This window comes from Sycon ciliatum, chromosome 1 (assembly GCF_964019385.1).
Source record: "Sycon ciliatum chromosome 1, ocSycCili1.1, whole genome shotgun sequence".
Lineage (NCBI taxonomy): Eukaryota > Metazoa > Porifera > Calcarea > Leucosolenida > Sycettidae > Sycon > Sycon ciliatum.
In genome coordinates this window covers 55,111,752-55,130,007 of record NC_088643.1, presented here as the reverse complement: position 1 = coordinate 55,130,007, position 18,256 = coordinate 55,111,752, and the positions used below count along the sequence as shown (strand labels likewise).

At 45.3% G+C, this 18,256-nt stretch overlaps 2 protein-coding genes across 2 annotated transcripts; both read left to right on the top strand.

Annotated features, from left to right (window-relative positions):
- Window positions 1–207: 207 nt before the first annotated feature.
- LOC135831112 (ER membrane protein complex subunit 6-like) lies at window positions 208–5,941 on the top strand. Its single transcript, XM_065343378.1, has 6 exons — window positions 208–480; window positions 577–634; window positions 2,790–2,892; window positions 3,470–3,562; window positions 4,009–4,028; window positions 5,243–5,941. Exons 1-6 carry the CDS (start codon window positions 474–476, stop codon window positions 5,271–5,273), a joined length of 312 nt encoding a protein of 103 aa, XP_065199450.1. The 5' UTR covers window positions 208–473; the 3' UTR covers window positions 5,274–5,941.
- Window positions 5,942–15,643: 9,702 nt separating this feature from the next.
- On the top strand, window positions 15,644–17,545 carry LOC135831107 (glutathionyl-hydroquinone reductase YqjG-like). The gene has a single exon (XM_065343371.1). It carries the CDS (start codon window positions 16,008–16,010, stop codon window positions 16,965–16,967), a length of 960 nt encoding a protein of 319 aa, XP_065199443.1. The 5' UTR covers window positions 15,644–16,007; the 3' UTR covers window positions 16,968–17,545.
- The last annotated feature ends 711 nt before the right edge of the window (window positions 17,546–18,256 follow it).

Below are 18,256 nucleotides of genomic sequence, written 5' to 3'. Positions count from 1 at the left end.
CAAATTTTTTTTGTAGCTACATAATCAGCATAGCACCACCACGGCACGTGTACGTGTGCGTGTGTGTCGTGCATATCGCGCATGCGATATGCATTATACATCATAATCATGTGCACATGCGTGTACGTGTACGTCATGCACGGCCTTCCTAGCCTGTCGATGTCTACAACAAAATTCTAATTCTCGCTTTCACCTAAAAAAATGTTCAAAAAGAAATTGTAGTTTGAATGGATATCCGGCAGTTCACTACGAGTATACACCTGATTGCAGAAAAACTCGTCATGCTGTCGTATCCGTATTTACATGCATGATTGTATCATTTCAATGAGCAACATTACATGCTACTCTTGCTACTTGTCTGGAATGATCTAGATAGAAAGCCAGGACATCCATAACGTTTACAGTTATTGGAGGTTGTTTCGTGTGGTTAGGTAGTTGAGTCCTACAAATATAGTGTCTGGAAAGATTTGAATATGTCTGGTGAGAAATTATCATTGAGTCGGTCCTGGCCTTGGACCATAGTAAACGATCAAATGTCGCATCTTGTACTTCTGAATATTGTGCAATGATTTCCAGGTAAAGTAGTATTTAACGAGGCAGCCCTACGTGGAAATGCGGCCACCGTGGAATTCTGGTAGGTGCATCAAATTCTCATTCATTTTGAGCTGATGTCATGAATCTAATACTTGTAGTGGTAGATCTACAGCAAATTGAAACGGAAGCTGCATGATGTGGGGATGGTAGATACATGTATTATTATTATTATTATTATTTTGCTTGTTCGCGTTGGCATCAACCTGCATAAAGCAGGTATATAGCCTTCGCTTAAGCTGCCATAAAAAAAGAAAGCTCATCCTGAGCGAGAGGGCTAGAGGAAAAGATAACGATAACGAGATACAGAATACAAAGAAATCCAATGAGTTAAAGGGGAAGTTAAGGCAAAAATTAAAATTTCACCAGTTGTAGTCTTCGGGGTGCTGAGTCGAATGGTCTTGGTCCGAGGAAGCTGAGACGCTCCCTTCCTACTTGAATCCCAATCGAACTCGCGCACTTCCACCGAAACTGGGTGACTGCGCCCTACGAGATGGGGATTTGTATGCAAAATGTCACTAAAAGCGCCATTTCGTTCTTATAAAAGCACGGATGACCGCGATTGGCCCATATGTTGTAGTCTTTGGGACGCTGAGTCGACTGGTTTTGGTCCGAAAAGGCTGCGATGCAGCGTTCCTCCTTTATTCCCAATCGAACATGGTTGAAGAAGTGGTCACGTGGTCCTGGGTGCCCAAATCACCTGGTCACCACGCCAGCAGGTGACAACTTTCACACCAAGGTTCAACTCGGGTTCAACTCGAGTGACAGGACTGCACCCAAAAAAGGTCAAACAGGCTAGTAAGTTGTACCCTGCAGGCACGGTGACCAGGTGACTGGTGTACGCAGGAGCACGTGACCGCTTCTTCAACCATGTTCGATTGGGAATAAAGGAGGAACGCCGTATCGCAGCCTTTTCGGACCAAAACCAGTCGACTCAGCGTCCCAAAGACTACAACATATGGGCCAATCGCGGTCATCCGTGCTTTTATAAGAACGAAATGGCGCTTTTAGTGACATTTTGCATACAAATCCCCATCTAGTAGGGCGCAGTCACCCAGTTTCGGTGGAAGTGCGCGAGTTCGATTGGGATTCAAGTAGGAAAGGAGCGTCGCAGCTTCCTCGGACCAAGACCATTCGACTCAGCACCCCGAAGACTACAACTGGTGAAATTTTAATTTTTGCCTTAACTTCCCCTTTAAACATACAATTCAAAACTAGAAAGAAAGGAAAGAAAAACAGAGCCGAATCTACCGATTGATCCATCAATCGACAAAGGGGACTAATCCGTTAATAGGGAGGTTCCGGAGTACGATTTTTCGTGCCAAAATCCGTAGAGGCGCTACGGATTTTTTATACGTCGTTTTCGAGCAGTGAAATGTTCCGGAGTACGGAACTTATGTGTTTGCCGTCATTGCCTAGGTTACGATCGCAAACACGTCACATTCCCGCGCTATGCCTTTTTATTTTGAAAATTTGTACCGAAATCAAAACTTCCCGCGAAAAATCGATGCTTCTCGTACCAAATTTGTACGCGAAAAATCTTTCTGCACCCGATGACGCAAATCTCCATACGAAACATGGTTCGTATGAAAGCCAGTCGACACGGATTCTCCGTGCCGAAAAATCATATGGAGCACGCCTGGAAAAAATCCGTAGCGCCCATACGGATTTTGGCACGGAAAATCGTACCCCGGAACCTCTCTATTGTTGCAAAGTAGAAGCTGATTGTAGTTGCAGATCTCCAGGCCAGGGCCAGCATATTGCCGATTCTGGATAGGTCTCTGTAGCGTTTGATGTGGTAATTATCATAATTGTTGATAAAATTGTTAGAGTATCTAGATACATGTACTAATTATAATTATACGGGTAGGTCGGAATTGGTATTAGTGTGCCACAATCCGGCTCATTGATGCCATCATGTGCAGCTACTGCTCCGCACAACTAGGGCTGAGTAAAAAAATATGACAATGGAGGGTAGATCCTTGCGTCCTAAGTGTAAGCTCTGGCGGATCTGGTTCTAGGTTGCTTGTACCGCCGAAGCACTCGCTAGCTGTGCTACTCTGTGCTGATTTTCTCATCTGTTTGTTCGTCCTGACCGCTTTGCCTGTTCTGTTTGTACCGCCGAAGCACTCGCTAGCTGTGCTACTCGGTGCTGATTTTCTCATCTGTTTGTTCGTCCTGACCGCTCTGCCTCTCAGCCGTACAGCAGCAGCATCAATCAGCGGAGGCGCGGCTGGTATTCTAGGACTGACTGGCCTTTATGGATTCATCTTCTACATCATAGCAGCTCTTGCAACCTCTGTGAGTGGATCACTATCTATCTCTCTGTTCGTGTGGCTGGCTGTCTCTCTGTCTGTCCATCTATGTACATGTATTTGCCTGTTCTATCTATCCCTCAACGCTGCCAAGTACCTTAATCTCGTACTAGTACTGTTTTAATAAAATCGCTGAGCTTAGTACTCCACATTGACAAGTGTTGTTATTATCTGTTCATGGTCTTTTCTCTGTCTCTTACCTGGGAACGTAAGATAGTGTGCCTTTTGGACATGATTCTAAAGTAGTTTCGCGTATGCCTTGCTCTGTGACTGACTGTCTGTGCTTATCTACATGTGTATGACTGTAACTGACTGTAGCCAGGTGTGGTACAGCACAGCATTGCAATGCAAGTGACATTCAGTGTAGTGACTACTGGTTTGAGTCAGCGTGTCATGAGCAGTTTGTTTGTCGTGTCCGATCTGGGCGATAATGCTGCTGTATGTGTTGCTGTTGTGTGTGTGTGTGTGTGTGTGTGTGTGTGTGTGTGTGTGTGTGTGTGTGTGTGTGTGTGTGTACGTGCGTGTGTACGTGCATGTGTGTGCTGCTGTATGTGCTGCTACAGTGCCTGCTGGTGGTCAGAACGGGGACCAATGTGGACAAGTACTTTCTGCGCAAGCAGAACATCTGGTTTGATGGCATTTTGGGCGCAGTGTCGGTATCCTCCTCCATTCCTTTGTTGTCTAGCTGATAGTGACATGCACATGTACTTGATGAAGTCATGATAAGTGTCGGGTGTAGGTGGGCGAGTGGTGAATTGCAATTGGTGTATGTCTAAATTGCCGACCATTCACTGTAGAATGCTCATCGTTGTGTGTAATATCTGTACTTGGAATTGGGACGGAAAATAGAATTTGCTCACCCTGCTCCAATCCTTTTAACATGTGTTTGAGCACGCAAGATTGTTTCTTATGCCTAGAATAAGTGATGAGTTCCTGTAGCTGAGATCCTGAGAACTTGGTGGGTGGGGGAGGAGGTGCTGTGAATTGTTGCATTTTTGTGCTTTGATGTATTGCTGTTGGAATCATAGAGTGCATGGAGAACTAACTCTTGGGAATGACAACTGTTTCTGTGTATGCTCCTTGACCTGTGACTTCGCCTCAGACATATGTGCTTTTCTGGACGTATCCTCTTCCCAGTTATATGCATAATATTATGCTCTCCTCCTGTTTAGTGTTACTTCCTCCGGAACAAAACTGTGTGACTTTTTATTCACCTATTAAAGGAATTAACTACTGTGCTCAAGAAATCTGGTTCAATGGAACAAAAACACGTCAAGACAATGAATGAATATACTTTTTTGAAGTATGTACACTATTGTACTTCAAAGTAGGAAAGAAACTAGCACCGTTTAAGTCTCACTCGGAGTCGTCATCGCTCGAGTCCTCTGAGCTCAGTCAGCTCACCATAATTGACAGGTTGATTAAAGTCATGGCGTTTTGTTACCGGAGGATGTACCTGTTTGTGCATTGCTAGTATCAGTCTGTGACACGGCATTGCTTACCTTTTGCTGTGCCAATGCTTATAGCTAGTCTGCTACAACGTGGCTCGACGTAGTGAGAAGAGCATTTTCATGGCAATCTTCGAATACATGTACAGTTGACTCCTGATAGAACGAACACCACTGCGGAGCAGAATTTAGTTCTTTATAGCCGAAGTTCTTTTATAACAGAAATGCGCTCACACCATACACGCAACACAGTATGACTGGCGAGAAGAGTAAATTAGCTCCCAGCCTATGTACTCCTGCTGGCGTCTGACCCTTGACTGTATGAGTGTACTTGGTTTACGTGTGGCCCTACATAGGCTACAAGGTATTTGAAAAGGCGGCGAGGTGACAACAGTTTAAGGATTGCAATACATGTACTAGTAAACAGAACCAGCTGAAGCGAACAAATTCTATTGAAGTAGAGAAAGTGGTGATGAACAAAGAAATAACTACGATAGAACAAGATATGGTTCACTATAAACGAAAACTGCTCGCTATAAAGGGTCAATTTTTGTATGGGCTCAAACAGGGGCATGGACGATGATTCGCCATACGCGAGTTTGTTATAACTGAAGCCGACTTCATGTGTTAGGTTGCTGCTAGGAGCACGTGCTAATGGTTGTGGGAACGGGGCACACTATGTTATGTCTTTGGGCGTTACTTTGATTTGATCGCTTGCTGGGTAAAAAAAAAGTAAAGTAAGTTCACACGTTGGTGCTACGACCTATATAATATTATGTTACAATAGTTGTGTTGAGAAACACTTGCTGGGTAGAGCTCTCCAGTTGTCAAAGAAAGAAGGGAGCGTAGTTCTTGTGTCAATATGTTTTCCTTGACAGTGTTGTTCAGGTTTCTTTATGGCATGGTCCATGTTCATTGATAAGTGCTGTGAACACGCTTGCTGGGCAGAGTTCTGATTGTCGAAGCAGTGAACGTAGTTCTTGTATCGATATGTCTTCCTTGGCAGTGTTGCTCAGTCATCTCTTAGGCATGGTCAATGGCATTGACAACCGCTGCGGACAAGAATGTGCGAGTTTTCTTATCTGCCCCAGTTGACTTGTTGGGGAATTTTTCCGTAGATTTGCGGTGTTTCATAGTAATAATTATAGTAATATCTGATCAAAGATGCGTTCACGTGTCATGAGTATTGTTTTCCAAGTACATACGTGTAACTTATCTATTTTTTGTGACTCATATCCAAGTACATAATTTCCTGAGGCACCCGTTTTGTTTTGTTTTTTGCACCGCTGGTTATTTCATGTTGACCTCTGTATAGCTACTCTTCTCTGCGACTCTTTGTGTGGCTTCTCCCAACCCTTGTGCAGTCGTTGGCCTACTCTTGTTATGCTGCTGCTAATTCGTTTGATTTGCTGTGCTGTACATACTGTATGCTTGAAAGTGCATGTGCTGTAGATTTGTTGTACGTACCGGTATGCTCGTGTTTTCCATGTGTTTGCTACTTCTCAAAGCGCATGTACATTGCATGTGACAGCTGTAAACAAAATTTCTTCGAAGAGTGAACATACTATACAAGATGTATGCACGTAATGCTGTTGTCTGAAGATTGGTGAATGAATAACCATGAAGGTCGGAGTAGCAGTAAAAAAAAAAGAATGCTGGCTTGTGTACTATACAATATGAGGTGTGGCTGTGTTGCTTTGAAATTCTGGGAGTATGACTATTTAAGGTGGCTCACACCCTCTGCGCGCGCATCGTTTGAAAAGTGTAGATTTTCAGTAAAATTTTCGGTAGCGATGATTTTTGTGCGATCAATCGTTGTAGGAAACGTCTTCTCGCTTTTCTGCAATTCTGGCGACCTAGCTAGAACCTGCTGCTAGTGTCCCTCTTCACTCGTTCTTTCTATGAAAGGGGAAGGCAGCACTCGCAGAAGATTTTCCAAGAATGCAATGTCGACTGGTGCTCGTACTATAAGAAGGGAGAAATCAAAGTCCGCTCTTGAATCACGCCTGAGTCTTAGAAAATTATTTCAGAATACGCTTGTGTAGATTTCCTGCCAGTGCCACTGACATCTCGCGACCTTCAAATATAACTTGCTCGATCATTCTCCCGCACTGACTGGTAAATTCGTCGGGTAGCTGTGGATGGATCGATTCAGGGAGATCGAAGGTAAATACATCGAAGCACTTCAAACACGTTTCAAGACGCACTTCAAATTTTGTAATTGTGTCTTGAAAATTGTTTACAACAATTCGTACTTCAATACGCTGTTGAATTGTATCCTCTGCTTGGGAGTCTCGACTGTTTTATTGCTGCATGGCTTTCCTCAACACCGTTCACTGTACATGTATCGCGGAACGCAGATTGGATGGCATTGGAGGTGAATTTGATAATTTGTGACTGTGTCATCAACCAAGTGAGGACATCAAATTAATATCAACAGGGACGCTCCGAAAATCACAAACGCTGCGAAATAGGTATGAAACGGTCTTACACACTGGTGGTATTCCACATTCATTGTGTCATATATTTAGACTGTCCGAAAGTTTGTCGTGCTGTGCAACTTTCACAGACTAATCCGATAATTGGCATGTGGCCCTATCGGCACACGCTCATGCGTATGCCGCTGAGTCTATCTATATGTGCACGCACATGTGTGTATACTTACACAATTTTATTACGTATGCAAAATTAGGCAATCTACATGTACATATATGTGTGTGCACTCACTCCTATGAGTATGACATAGAACGACAGTGCAGGCTATGTAAAGTCGCACGAATGTGTGTTACCCGGGTGTGTACATGCATGCGCACTCGCGCGGGCGTTTTGTGTGCGCGCCTGGCATGGCATAACGCCGTTCAATATGACTAGTGTTGAACCGTGGTAATTTGCCCCACCCCTTCTTTTTTCTATTGGCGTTGGATATGCAACTAATGACATAAACTCGGTTGTTGAAAACTAGTGCCATGCACCACAATGGATTGACAATAATAATACAAGTAGCGCTGGTAATACTCATGTTGCAGCCATGGCAGTTGTGATTAGCTTTCCAAGTCAAGCCTGCTGCAGAAATTATTGCACTCTGACCAGCTGGAGTGGCCCAGGACTGCAGGTTATGGAGAACAGGAGTGATGCTTGTATATACGCTTGTATTTACATGATGGACTTCGAAGTAACGTTAGGTGTATTACTTGTATGTTCTTCTGCCTGTGCACGTGTACATGTGCTGGTCAGTGTGGAACCGCCATCATTATCAGATCATACAGCTTAGCTGCTATCAGTCTCAACAGCTTATATCTGGCAAATAGGGTTTTAGTTGTAGTATCCCTGCCTTGATAGTACTGAACTGTAGCTGACTACTAGTACTACTAGTACTACATCTATATCTACTGACCTCTAATCATGTCACATGTACACGTACATGCACTGCATGACTCTTGTCACTCCTTTGCTGACAAGCCTGCAAAGCTAATTATATCACTTCTCACCACTTGTGCTTCTCTTGCGCTTGCTGGATTGCATACTACATATCTTTGCTAGTTTAGATCATCACACCTATAATATACACGTAGAACTAACACCCACATGTTGTACTGTACCTCCCTGACCCTGACTGAGGTCATGCGGACAGTCATGACCCTTTCTAGATCCTGTTTGCATCCATTTGCTAATGCCCTCCCTGGCCTCTGTTCTCCTCCAAAGTTCCGTTTGCTTCTTTCATCCTTATACATTTAGATACTGTTGCTATGCCTTCCCAAGTTCTGTTTGGACTGACACAACAGACTTCTGCCCTTTTTCATGACTCATGGCTCATGCAGACTCTATGATGATCTCCTTCCTTTTCGCCCTATAAAAGCTGCCATGCTTTACTCATTTCTTCAGAGCAGAGCAGAACCTAACAGAACAGAACAGAGTCCCTCCTGGCAGATTGAGCCGGAGCAGTTGTATTCCTTTCCGAGTCCCTCCAGGCAGATTGAGCCGGAGCAGTTGTATACATAACTTCAGGCAGATTGAGCCGAATAACATAATATTAGTCAGTCTTCTTGTGTGTGCCTCCTGATACCACTCGGCGACCTATTACACTGGTGGCAGCGGTGGTTCAATTTTATAATTGCTAGATTCGAACCCACCTAGTATCTGTATTACACTGGTGGCAGCGGTGGTTATTCCTTTGTAAGACTCGAACCTACCTATTACACTGGTGGCAGCGGTGCGTGAATTCGTCCCTGTAGATCTGTTTACGCAACTTCAGTCTTGTTATGTTGTTACCATCCTTAGTCAATCGTTGTCGTCAGTCTCGTTGTTAGTACCTATTACATTGATGGCAGCCTCGAACGATGAGCGGAAAGCACCGTTAATTGGCCCCCACCGCGTTTCTAAACCCATGAGGACCTGAGAACGATGCAGAATCCCGGTTCGTCAGTCCATCCATACAGCAGATCGACGCCGTCACGTACGCATTTCGGCAAAATGGATCACCATCATTCTTCAGCGAGTTCCCATGCCCGGTATGTCCCTGGACTACAGCCACCGGTATATGTACGACCCAAGCGACGTCGGCCCTTTCGTCTTCGCCCATATTGCCGATTTTGCAAGCAGATTGGCCATGCCATAGCGTATTGCTATCGTCGTCGCGATACACGGCACATCTTCCCTTCAACCCAGGTATGTCACCATTCTTCCTCTATCCCTACTCAATCATCAACCCGGTCAAATGCAACTGTTACTAGTACACATGCCACCCCTATCGTGCAAGCTACGCCGCGTATTATGCAAGCTCCCCCATCCAGCAGTAGTTTCCATTCTGTCCTGATGCTCCTTGCTGCCATATTCCTCTCACTAACTCGTTCTGCTGCCAAAGTTGTTCCCCTGCTAACATCTCTCACCTTTAGTTTGTTTGCTACACTACACGCGATACACAAAGCTCTCCACGTTCCTTCAGCAACTCCATCCCACAGACAATCCCACTCCCAGTCCCAGTCACACCATTCGCTCAACAACCTAGGACTCACAACCCTCCATGCACCTTCATGTACGTCCAGATACATGCAGTACACAGTTCTAGATCACTCAACATTTCGCCGCACTGCAGCTTCCGTACGACCGCTTTCTCAAGTTTCTGACCACAAAGTTTCCTAGCCTTTTTCATCACCCATCCCGATCATGTCCACCCCGTAACGACCAAGCAATCAGTTTCAGACCCAAAATACTGTATACCCTGCAAGCACGCACTCAAATAACCAGTCCATGTAACATGATATAGCGCCACATGATGCGCGAGTCTACTTTTCCCGTTGTACCGTCCCAGAGAGACGCGAATGAAGAACTGTTACCGTCCACAGTGACGCGATTTTACACATCCTTTTTTTTACCGTCCGAAATTTTTCCCGCTCCACAGAGAGACAGGTCCTTCACACATTATACACACAGGGTCCCTACTTTATTATCAGTCTACCAAGCCTTGTTTAAATACTTTGGAAAAATCACGAGGGCGTGATTATCTGTAGGAAGGGAGGGTGTAGTATCCCTGCCTTGATAGTACTGAACTGTAGCTGACTACTAGTACTACTAGTACTACATCTATATCTACTGACCTCTAATCATGTCACATGTACACGTACATGCACTGCATGACTCTTGTCACTCCTTTGCTGACAAGCCTGCAAAGCTAATTATATCACTTCTCACCACTTGTGCTTCTCTTGCGCTTGCTGGATTGCATACTACATATCTTTGCTAGTTTAGATCATCACACCTATAATATACACGTAGAACTAACACCCACATGTTGTACTGTACCTCCCTGACCCTGACTGAGGTCATGCGGACAGTCATGACCCTTTCTAGATCCTGTTTGCATCCATTTGCTAATGCCCTCCCTGGCCTCTGTTCTCCTCCAAAGTTCCGTTTGCTTCTTTCATCCTTATACATTTAGATACTGTTGCTATGCCTTCCCAAGTTCTGTTTGGACTGACACAACAGACTTCTGCCCTTTTTCATGACTCATGGCTCATGCAGACTCTATGATGATCTCCTTCCTTTTCGCCCTATAAAAGCTGCCATGCTTTACTCATTTCTTCAGAGCAGAGCAGAACCTAACAGAACAGAACAGAGTCCCTCCTGGCAGATTGAGCCGGAGCAGTTGTATTCCTTTCCGAGTCCCTCCAGGCAGATTGAGCCGGAGCAGTTGTATACATAACTTCAGGCAGATTGAGCCGAATAACATAATATTAGTCAGTCTTCTTGTGTGTGCCTCCTGATACCACTCGGCGACCTATTACATAGTGACTCAATTTTGCTTACTGTGTTCAACAGAGTGGCATTGCACACAGCTACTTTATGTAATAGTAGCATCTTGGAAATTTTATATTTTTGATAGTTAGCTTCAGTAGAAACTTCTCCAGTGTGGCTCTTAGCTTCATTATCACGGAGACTAAGCATTCAAGAAATGCACGAAGAACAGTGGCTAGATGCGAAGTGAAAAGCCATTGGACCGTACCCAATGGAATACGCATTTAGTATAGCAGTATTGCTTCAACGGCTATGTTGGCAGCAAACACTGTATAATAATAATTGCATTACCAGTAGAAAGTGCCCAATGTGCATTGCTTCAGCACTGTGTTTTGGACAAAGCAGTCAAAAAATTCCACATCAGTATTGGCTTCATGTTGGAGAAAGTTGTGAAAAACACTAGAGCATAATTATATGTACACTCAATACACATGCTCAGCTTCATGTATGGCATTTAGTATGTGGGCGACTTCAAAGTTCTATTTTGGTAGTTAGCTTCGGTAGAAACTGTCTAAACTTGATCCAAAGCTCTACTACTATGTTCTGAAGATGTTGCAATCAAGTAATGTAAGACACGTATCTGCCGCATTGGAGCTAGTTGTGAAAACCTTTAGACCATACACACAATGCACATGCTCAGCTATGGCATTTAGTATGTGGGCGACTTCAAAGTTCTATTTCGGTAGTTAGCTTCGGTGGAAACTGCTAAAACTTGATCCAAAGCTCTAATACTATGTTCTGAAGATGTTGCAATCAATTATTGCAAGATACGTATCTGTCATATGGTGGAGTAAGGGGTTCTAAGGCGTTGGACAATGTCCCAGTGCAATGTGCTGATTCTTGAAAATATGGCATCACTTGACACTTCAAAGTTTTATTTCAAGAGTTACCTTCGGTAGAACCTGCTCAGACTTGCTACACAGTACCATTATTAGGTTATGGTAGCATAACCATCGAATACAGGGCAAGTCCAGTGTCAAATACTTATGGGCGGGGCTAATATGTGGGACGTGTGCGCTGAAATGGGATGATTCCGAAAAGAGAAAAAGGTCACCTTCTAGCAGAATTCTACCCACTTCTAAAGTTTATGCTAGTATTTAGCAAGTATACTACTGTCCTGATGTTGGACATCAAGAAAAATGGGGTAACTACGAGTGCTACGGCCAAAAAAGTGATTTTCCGGTGTTTTTTGGCCTAAATTGGCAATTGTGAGTATGCTATGTTTGGCCCCTCCCCCGAGTGAAACCGGCCGGTAGAACTTGATAAAATTTTGTCTCCGCACACTAGATATCCAGCGAAACAAAGTACAATCGTTTGTAGCCACGTTTCAAACAAAAGAAATTTGGACCCGAGGGGTAGGAGCCACCTTAAGTCCACCTGTAGCGCACAGGGAGACAGCACAGGCAATTGTAATTCTAAATCATGTGGGTTCCGACCCCAGGCTGCCCTTACAGTCGCTCTTGGGGAAGGGCCGGTTTTTACGCACTCTTACGGCAAGAAGGTCAAGGCCGCAATCAGGAGGAGCAGACCACAGATCGCGTAGAACTTCCAAATTCGGGGTCGAAAAGCCAATCCCCTGCTGTACGCGCATACTACCGCGGTGGCTGTATGTTTGCCTACTGACTACTCCCCGGTGTGGATATCACTACTACGGCAATGAGCAGCCATCCCAAGAACATATTGTATGGAGTATCTGGAGCACTCCGGAGCCAACTGACGGACCAACTGCCACGTCAACTCCTGGTACAGCACGTCCCGCTAGCTTCGTGGTGCAGGACATTTGCATGCAGTACTGGCTGAACACGACTTGCCTCCCATGTCCAAGTTGGCCCTGTTCAATCCCATCACTCCAATTCAAAGACTGATATTGTAGTTGTATACGGGTACTATGAAACTTCTGTAAAAATAGTAGCAGCGTATACAGGCACTCAAGAGCAAATGAAGTTAATGAACCAAGCAATTAATTGAGTAGGGTCTAAAGCTACGCAGACATGCCATGGTTAGGGGCCTACCGCGGCCCGTGCTGTGCATATTCCAAGTTCCAAGCAACATCGGAGCTGGCCTGTGACGCCAGACCCAGGCCTAGAAAAGAACGGCTAGGACCTACTAGCAGTGTGAAGAGTCTGCACAGGACATGCCAGCATGTTTAAAAAAAGATAGAAATATATTGCGGCGGACGGAGCAGCAACTGTCTATGCAATGCAAAAACAAAGATGCCATTCACCGGACTAACAATTCTCTGGCTTTCAATTGAAAACACACGAGCAAACCGGCATCTGAAAGTAACAAGGGTGTATGTACAGAGGCAAGAGCAGCAGGTGCATGCACCAAGGCATCTTAAATCAAGTAGAAGTGCACCTACAAGCCAGTCCAGGCAGTCTGGCGGCATCCGGAAGACGATGATCAATCATGACGGCAAACGCAAAGCCAGTATGTAGAAGTGTTCTAGGCAGTGGGCTGAGCCACATCGCAGTCACACTGATCATACTTCCGTCGTTGGAGATGTGGCTTGTGGAGCAGCAGCTGCCGGTGCTGACAGGCTTTGCCGGTGTGGGGCGGGTGCAGCAAATTCGTGCTGGCAGTTGGAGATTGCCATTCCTGAAAAGAGCACAAACACAAGTCATGCTGCCATTAAAAAAAATGATCCATCCCCCAACATGAGCGAAAGCAGCTATCACAGCAACAAACAAAAAAACAAAAAAAAGGAGGGAGGCTTTTGTACTCCACGGCCCAGCTATAGTTGCACTTTCTGAGCACTGGCCAGCTAATTAGCTGTAGTCTTGTAAACCCACACAATTCAAAAGGTTTGCTGGAGCTTACGCTTACTACAGTAGCTCATCTGAATCCACTACAGCCACAGCCACAGTGTTTGTCTCCACGCGACAAGACGAGATGGCACAAAATTACCTACGAAAATGGAAATTCTGGAGCCAAAGAAAAGAGCTTCGGAGCCTTGCACTATACTCGTATGGTCACTTCTCGGTATACAAAGACACCGAGAGGGCCGACCAAGGTCTCGTGACAGGGGCAACACCCACCAACGAAGCACGAATATAACTCAGTTATCCGGACACCAAAGTTATGGGCACTTCACAGTCTTCAGTCTACCGGGCACTGTTTAGGGAGAGTTTCAGTGGTTTAACTACTGTAAAAGCCATTATTCTAACGAGGCGCATATATAACGATTTCCCAAAATTGACTAGTTTACATGTACCAAAGGTAACGATTCTCACTCATTCTCAACGCTCAATAGGACAGTATATGATTGTATTGATTTCTGTATAACGATTTCTATTTTAACGACAGATTTCTCCTCGTTAATTCGTTAGAGTTAGCACTTCGTTATATATATGGCTTTTACAGTACTTCGAAGTACATGTAAAACCTTTAGTTTACTCATGAACTGGTGACGTCATATACCGTGTCACTCGCTTCCCCCGTCGAAAAGTATGTGATTCGGGATTATGGTCCTGGACTGCCTGGATAAGCTATGTACATGTATGAGTGTAGTGATTTACACCGGTGGCATCAAAGGCGGTTTCAATGAGGAGGGGATTAGAGCCGGTGTGCCCGTACGGCACAGGATGCCATCCTTGAATTGCTCTGTCATAGAGTCGCAGTACTTCATTTCTGTGCACAGATTACTGTGGTTGCTGCTGCTGCTGCTGAGGAGAGAGAGTGCTGGACAAATCATGCTGGCCACAGGCCATCTACCACTAAGTTAGAAAGTGGCTATTCACACTAGTCTCAAGTCCATCCAGACATATACCTATAATATTTGAAGCCATTTCCCTCAGTGCTATCCTTCCATCATTCCTACACACATGTATCTACAATCAATGCAACATTAAACCCTTCGTCAGTTCTTGGTCTCTCGTCTCTTACACAAGCAGCAACTTCATCAAACAAGGCATTGGATCTGAATGCTCTTTTGCCTCTATTTTCCACCCGTCCTCATCAAACACCTCCCCTACGTACGGACTGGCTATGTATAAGGCTACCATCTGTGTGTACCGGTATCTTGCAGAATGATCGTAAAGTAGATTGACCTCCACGATTTTGTTGAGCAGAACGCCGCACAAGAAAATCAATCAGGAGAACTCCACTTGGTCTATTTGTTGGCATCCCGTTCTTCGGCGAGCTAGATGATCACTATACAACCCACGCACTGGACTTGTGCGTATTTCTAAGTCTCCAACGCTAACGCTCTGAACATCATACTTGTCTGTTCCAACTTCCTGCTTACAATTCTTTTACCAGTACATGTACTTTGCTTTTTCAGCAGGGCGGATACATGTATGTAAACAAATAATTTCTACTGCTGAAAATGCTAGCCAGCATTGTTGTCTATATTATCACCACGTAAACAGTGACTCATGTTATCTCGATCAAAGCACCCTACAGCGTAGAGAAAGAGAGCTTTGACAACTAAGCAGACGTATATGTAGAATTTATGTTGAACTATTGGCTTCCACAACTGGACACAGTTCAAAAGCCAATCATTTCACTCACCAACACCAATTCCGGTACCCAGGGTCAGAGGCCAACGCCTATTTCGCAGTAAAAACGCGAAGACGAGACCAATACCAGCTCCAGCAGACGTTTTCAGCAACGCATCTTTTGCACAGTAGTCCCACTTCTTGTCCAGAGACGTTTCATCAACCCAAGGACTCGCCATTCTGACTATCGACGATGCACGTTCAAAATACCAAACTAGAAAATGTCCAACAACCAGCTGCAGCAATGTTGGCAAAACATGTTTTGTACGTAGAAACGACGAAAAGCACGATTGGTATGACGTAAACAGAAGAGGAAGATTCGAAAATGGGTGTGAGCTTGTGAGTCTGTGATCGTGATTCGTGAGAGTACTCGAGTATGCATGAGTTTTACATTACAGAGTATTGTTGCCTTTACTGGCTTTAGTTTTACTTTTAGAGTAACCATGGTAACTGTTTAGTCGATCAGTCCTGCAGGCCAGGGCTACTTCACTGTCTTCAGTTAGTTAGTTCAAGTGGATCTACAACGGCTCTGTTTGAATGAGTAAGCGCTTGTATAGTAGTAGTAGCAGAGAACAGCAAGCAGACTTGGACAAACACACACATTGACACAAGGCGTTATATTGGGGGTGTTTCGCTTCTATGTTCTAGTAACTTCTAGTTCTACTCCATCTCTTGGTCTGTAACTCACTGGCTCAGTGCTCATCGCGGCAGGTGAAGGAGCGAGATTGACTTGCACTCCTAGATATTCCATCTTGACTCGAGGTGCAGATAGATCCCTGTTAGTCTGTCCCTTGCCACCTTGCTCCCAGTGTCAGCTCTAGTCCAAACTACACAAAGAAGAATTACGATCGTATTTTGCCAAAATGACAAGCATGGATGCCAGTGAAACCGAAGCCAAGCGCGCTCCAGTGACGTCGATTCGTGAGTGGGTTCGGGCTGATCCGGACAGCGAGTTTCCGGCAGAGTCCGGTCGCTATCATCTGTACCTCTCCCTGGCGTGCCCGTTCGCTTCACGTGCCTATTTCATGCTGGTCCACAAGGGACTGGAGAACGTCATCAGCAAAAGTATTGTGCACTACCTGAGACCAGACGCGGAGAAGGGCTGGGAGTTCACCCCGGGTCACTATCGCACCGATGCTGACACCGTGAATGGCAAGAAGTACATGCGCGAGATCTACGAGATGTGCGCGCCCGAGTACAGCGGGCGCATCACCGTGCCGGTGTTCTTCGACAAGAAGATGAAGAGGATTGTCAGCACCGAGTCTGGCGACATCCTGCGCATGCTTAGCACCGAGTTCAACGCATTCTGCGAGACCGATGAGCAGCGTCAGATTGACCTGTATCCGGAGGGACTCCGCGACTCGGTGGACGAGATGAACACATTCATTGGCGATGCAATAAACTCGGGCGTGTATGGCTGTGGCCTGGCCACGGTCCAAGAAAAGTATGATGCGAGTGCCGAGAAGCTTTTCTCCGCTCTTGATAAGCTGGAGGATGTCTTGTCCAAGAGTCGTTACATTCTAGGCGATCGGATGACTGAGTCGGATGTGCGTCTCTTTACAAGCCTGGCGAGATTCGATATGGTCTATCACGGTCTGTTTAAGTGCAACAAACGCCGCCTTGTGGATTATCCAAACCTGTGGGCATTCACACGTGACTTGTATCAGTTGCCAGGCATTGATGCCACCGTCGATCGATTCCACATCGAGACGCACTATCCGTCAGTGTTCAAGCAGATCAACCCGCACGGAATCATTTCGATCGGCCCCCAACCCCTGGACTTCAACGCACCGCATGGCCGTGATACCCAGTTTTCTGCCTAGGAACACTAGCAACATGCGCACTAAGTTAGTAGCAGGTCTGTGAGAGTCTTGACACACCTGCAAATCTGCTGCCATGAAATCTACACTGTAGCTGCCATCATGCTTACTTTTCTCTCATCTCCATGCTCCCGCTCCTTCCGTTCTAACTGTTCGCGTTTGTCAAAAGGCTTCTCCATTGCTGGTAAGGGCCCCCTTACATTTTCTCTGTGTCCTAGAAGTGCTGCCAAGCCTCGTGTTGAGGGTTTTAATTTGGCATGGTATACTAGTAGTGCACAGAATCAACACTAGTTTCAATTAGTTTTCTCCTTGTTTTCTGGTTCAATTGTAACACTTCTGGCGAAATACCCCAGATTTTCGTGAAATCTCCAGTGCACTTTTGTAGCATTGCCCCCGTTATGGTTTGGTAGTTCTGTGGTTCCAGGGAATTAGGGACACGTCTACAATGACAAGCCACAACATGCACGCAGTGCTGCCAAAGCGTCCGGTTTGTTGGACGCTCCGATTTTTTTGCCCCTTTCCCTTTTCTGATGTTGGTAAAAGAACAAGAGTTTTACTACATCAAGGATTTGGTGAATGTACGCACCGGTATAGTGTTGTTTGGTGTAAGTTTGAATGCAATCATGAAGGGGGGGGGGGGGGTGTACAACTTTGTCACACATTTTAAAAGATCTCCCATTGCCCATGGAGCTGGAGAAGCTGTTTGAGTTTGGATGAAACTTATTTGGCAGTACTAGCTGTGCATGTACTGAAGTACACGCATGTTGTTGGTATACTGTACTCCGAATTACATGGTGGATACATAGTCAAGTACAAATACTTGTACATGTACCGTAAAGTACCGCCAGAGCGCCCCGTCTCGCGAGGGCGCCCCCACCTTGATTCTACAACCAGAGAAAGGAAAATCGTATGGCAGAGTGCAATAAAAGTTTGTACGGTGTGAGAATCTTAGTGTAATAAGGTCACATTTAGCAGGTTTTTATGTTGAACTCATTTCTGCTCGAAGGTATCTATTGATTGCGCAACGTGCAATTTGTGTAGAAGGTTCGTGTCGTATGACCTACAGACAGCAGACCACCTCCACAATACGACCACGAAAGGACGAGATGGTGGGGCGCGGCTTTCGCGGTACTTTACGGTACTTGAATACAATCTCAGTGATGGTTATGTATCTGCAATGAACTTCCATTAGTTTGACAAATTGACACGCATGCTGCATATGTGGAGGCATGTGCCATACCGGCATTCGCCTATCACGGTCGATACAGTACCGTACGATCGTATTCCGGTAC